General features: G+C 64.2%; 2 protein-coding genes across 13 annotated transcripts in view; one reads left to right on the top strand and one right to left on the bottom strand.

The window, feature by feature from the left end:
- MSTO1 (misato 1, mitochondrial distribution and morphology regulator) overlaps positions 1 to 1,343 on the top strand; it is a 3,942-nt gene extending 2,599 nt beyond the window's left edge. The window contains exons 6-10 of the mRNA XM_023534300.1: positions 3 to 38; positions 108 to 292; positions 510 to 617; positions 697 to 806; positions 1,074 to 1,343. Coding sequence (XP_023390068.1) covers positions 3 to 38; positions 108 to 292; positions 510 to 617; positions 697 to 806; positions 1,074 to 1,288 — 654 coding nt within the window. The 3' untranslated portion in view covers positions 1,289 to 1,343. The remainder of the gene's footprint in view (positions 1 to 2; positions 39 to 107; positions 293 to 509; positions 618 to 696; positions 807 to 1,073) is intronic.
- Positions 1,344 to 1,451: 108 nt separating this feature from the next.
- Positions 1,452 to 4,063, bottom strand: part of LOC105296357 (GON-4-like protein) — a 32,142-nt gene continuing 29,530 nt past the window's right edge. For 8 of the 12 annotated variants that reach the window (XM_023534413.1, XM_023534409.1, XM_023534415.1 and 5 more), the window contains 4 exons: positions 3,349 to 3,559; positions 2,294 to 2,924; positions 2,119 to 2,187; positions 1,452 to 1,792 (listed from right to left, as the gene is read on the bottom strand). In XM_023534413.1, the coding sequence (XP_023390181.1) occupies positions 1,588 to 1,792; positions 2,119 to 2,187; positions 2,294 to 2,924; positions 3,349 to 3,559 (1,116 nt within the window). In that variant the 3' untranslated portion in view covers positions 1,452 to 1,587. Of the gene's footprint in view, positions 1,793 to 2,118; positions 2,222 to 2,293; positions 2,925 to 3,348; positions 3,560 to 3,998; positions 4,058 to 4,063 lie in introns of those variants that run through there. The other 4 variants (XM_023534410.1, XM_023534411.1, XM_023534419.1 and 1 more) reach the window with 4 other exon arrangements.

Here is a 4,063-nt window from a genome sequence, read left to right as displayed (position 1 = left end):
TTCACCTGGCTGAGATGCTGAACTACTCCGGGAAAAAGGTACGAGGCTTTGTGGGGAGGAGTCACAACTTGGAAGAAGCTCCAGCTTGACTTCGTCCTTACCTTTAGGTGGTGACAGCAGGAGCCACCATCCCCTTCCCCTTGGTTCCGAGCCAGTCCCTTCCCGATACCCTGGTGCAGCTTGGAGGGGCCACCCCGTGGACCTCGCTGTCTGCGTGTGGGGACCCATCGGGAACACACTGCTTTGCCCAGTCGGTGGTGCTGCGGGGTCTGGACAGAGCGTGCCACACCAGGTGAGGACCGGGGTCCTTCGGGGCCTGTCCAGCTTCTGCTTCGGGCCCCTTTCTCCCTCGGCCCTCTGGACAGTGTCACGCATTGCCCCCCTTCCTCCCTCTACCTCACCTTAAAAAAAAAGGCAGAGCGTCCGAGTCTGCGGGCGGCCAGAGAATGGAGTACTCAGCGTGTCCTTCATGCCGCCCCAGATTAAGAGTGGCTCTGGCTTTGTTCCAGCAGCCAGCTCACCCCGGGGACGCCGCTGCCCTCCCCGCTCCACGCCTGCAGCACTGGGGAAGAGGTCTTGGCCCTGTACTTACAGCAGCAGCAGCCCAGGGCCAGGAGGTCAGTGCGACGCTCGTGCCTGCCCGCCCCAGACCCTGGCCTCCCTGCCCGTGTCTCACGGCTGTTCTCTGGCCCTCAGTTCTGCCCATCTGCTGCTGGCTCCTTGCAAGGTGGCACCTCCTTACCCCCGCCTCTTCTCACGCCTCCACCAGCAGGGCCTGGTTCCAGACGCTGCCCCGACGGGGCCAGGTACGTAAGAGGCAAAGATGAGCAAGACTCCAAGCCCGGGGCAGGGGGCCCTGACTCTATTCCCTCCCGACTGAAAGATCCTAAAGTTCACAGTCCAACCTGCTTCCCGAGAAGGGTCCCCCCTGGAGCACGGGCATACTGAGGGGACAGCACACACGATTTATTGAGCTTACTTTACATCAAGTCTCCCAAAGGCCCAGCCTTCCCTGCCTGCCTCAGCCCCAGGGTGCAGACCGACCCAGTTACAGGTAACCCCACCCCCCGCAGAGGTGGACAGCATCCCGGTGCTCGGCGCCCTCTGCTCGTCGTCTTCCTGGAACCGGACACTCGGGGACTTGGCCCAGGAGCTGAGCACACTGGATCTGCGGCGCTGGGCCAGCTTCATGGACGCCGGGGTGGAGCGAGACGACTTCCAGGAGCTGCTGCAGGAGCTCCACGGCCTGGCCCAGTGCTACCGTGCTGGGGACAGCCTTGAGGCCTGAGGCCCCAGGAACAGAGGGCGCTCGCTCGCTCACAATAAAAAGTGCTGGTGCAGGAGCTGTGTGCCGGAGCTGCACACGCCAGACCGCGGGAAACGAATGTGCGCCGTCGGGCACGGGGCAGGGTGGCTGTGGCGCCGAGCCCGTCTCCCCCACGCCCCTTGACACTATTTACAAAGCAGACTCCAGGGTCTTCAAAAAAGACCCCAAGTAGCGTCTGCCTTTGTCCTGGTCCCCGGCCCGGCTCCTGCAGCCCTGCACGCTGAGCCCGAGCATGCACAAAGGCCGCACCCCAGCCATCTTCAGGCTGCCCCCGGGGTGTGACCCTGGGCAGACGAGGTCCACACGCCCCGAGTCTCACTCGTCCAGCTCCTCCTCAGACAGGAGGTCCCCGTGGTCGGAGAGCTGGTCTGCGTTGCTGGTGCTGGCTGCGTCGTCCTCGTCCTCAGAGCTGGCCTCGCAGGCCGTGTGGAAGAGCTGCACGAGCTCTCGGAAACGGTGCGACACCTGGGGGAGAGGCCGGCTGGGTCCCTGTCCCCACGGTAGTGACACTGCACACCAAGCACCACATGCCGAGCTGAACGAGCTTGTCGCACCCACTAAGGCTGCGAGGGCCACGGCCCTGACACGAGAACCTCAGGCTGGGGCCAACGTCTTGGTCACAGCTGTGCTCCTAACAGCAAAGCCAGCCTGGGACCAGGGGCCACTTCCCAGGTTGCCTCACCCACCTGGCCAGTCAGGCCCTCCCTCGGGGGCACCCTGCCCTCTTGGTGGGCCGCTGCCCCTTGTCCGTGGCACCCCGGAATCTGAGATGTGGCAGACTCCCGACTTACCTCGGCCGGCGTCTTGTTTCCCAGCTGCTGGGAGATGACGCGGAACGTCTGCGGCTGTGCCCCTTGCTCCTGGCACACAGTCAGAATCACGCGGTCGGCCTCCCTGTAAGCCAGGTGCCGCAGTGAGTCCCAAACTGGTGACAGGTATCCCCCACTCGCCCCCACGCCTACCCACCTTGTCCACAGCACCACCTTCTCTCCGGTGGAGCTGACCTTGCTGTTGTTGGCACATACTGTGACTTCGGCGACCTTGGGCAGCTGCTCACCCTCTGGACCCCTGCCCTGCAGTCCACTGTCTGTAGCCAGACCCCCCCGAGGAGCTCTGGGAAAAGTCTCTGTAGTGTCACTTCCCGACCGAGAGGACTCATGGGCAACGGCCTTCTCATCTGAGGTCTGTGCTCCGGCCCTGCCCACAGGCAGCCAGCCCTCGCAATGGTCTGGCTTCCCGGACACCTGCCTTCTCCCGAAGTCTCGGGTCCCTGAGGGAACAGGACTCGGGAAGGGAGCAGGGGGACCCACAGTCCCAGGCCGTCTCTCAGTTTCTGAAGTGCCCCAGATGGGCACAGATGCCTCCGACTCGCCTGCTGCACTGAGGCCCAGCCTCCCACCCTGAAGCCCGGGGGACACGTCCGGGCAGGGGGGCGCCTTAGGCCCAGGCTGGCTGGCTGTGGTGTCTGGCGCAGCTCCAGCGTTGGGGGGACACTGAGGAGTCTCTGGTGAGGAAGGTGGTGGACCATCTGGGAGGAGCTGCTGGTCCGTGAGAGTCGTTTCCTGAGGGGCCAGCGAAGTGCTCCCCGTGGCCAGCCCTGCACAGGAGGAAAACAAGGCTCAGGTCCATGCAGGACGGAGGAGCCAGGGCGCACGGCTTGCCGTGGGGTTGCTGGAGGGTCCCCCCTTGCTGTGGGGAGAGTTCCGAGGGGGAGGGCGAGGTGGCTGGGGCCCTCATGTAGATGCAAAGGCCAGCTGCCGCCTGGGCAGCCGAGTCTCCAGGATGCAGTGCACCAATGGCCAGCAGACTGGGGACTCGGAGTGGGGTGCGGGAGCACGACAGCTGGCTCCACTGAGCTCCCATTTCCGCGAGGCACGAGGCCACGGGGCCACACTGCACAGGAGCGTCTTAGGGGTCATCAGGAAGCTCTGTCCCTAAAGAGATCGCTGCTAATCCAAATTCAAAGATGGCCAGAGCCAGATCCAGACAGGGAGCAAGGCTGGCGGCAGCCGGTCACTCACCTGGGGCTGGCACCTCTCCTCTTCGGGAACTCCGACTGGGCCTGCCCGGAGGTGCCTCCGCAGCTTCTCGCCCCTCCGGGGCTTCCTCCTCCATCCCGTCCTTGCCCAGCCTGGCTTCCTTAGCACCAGGCGGAGGACTGGCCTCGCGGTGGGGGCTGCCGCCCCCCGACTCATGGGGCTCCTTGCTCTTGTAGGACTTGCTGTCACAGACCTGCAGGGATGGCCTTCAGGGTCAAGTGTCCCGACCTCCATGGTCTTAGGGGCCTACTGAAGGAAGGGACCCTGCCGGACGCTCGTCCGCTCCTGGGACTCCGAACGCCCTGAGCCGGAGGCAGCCCCTAACCACTGCGGTGTCCCCGCTGCCGGCCAGCGCTGCTCAACAGAGCCGGCTCACAGCACAGCGCTTTCCTGGCCGAGGTTTATTTCATTTAAAAAAACTAAAGGAAATATCTGAACTGGCGGATTTCTTTCCAACTGCAAAAGCTGTACCCCCACAGTTCTCTTCAAGAAGCAAAACCCATAGCGCAGCGTGTCTTCAAAGCCTGCGCCCCGCGTACGTGCTCCCGTGCACTCAGCGGGGCTCGCAGCGGCACCGGCCTGCGGCCCCCCGGGCCGGCTCAGAGCAGCTCCCGGCGCCAGCCCCTCCTCACCTTGCTGCTGCAGTGGCTACAGTTTCTCCGTCTGTTCTTCTTCAGCTTGGAATCGGGGCCTCCTT

This window comes from Pteropus vampyrus, unplaced genomic scaffold (genome assembly GCF_000151845.1).
Source record: "Pteropus vampyrus isolate Shadow unplaced genomic scaffold, Pvam_2.0 Scaffold124, whole genome shotgun sequence".
Lineage (NCBI taxonomy): Eukaryota > Metazoa > Chordata > Mammalia > Chiroptera > Pteropodidae > Pteropus > Pteropus vampyrus.
This window is presented reverse-complemented; position numbering and strand designations above follow the sequence as displayed.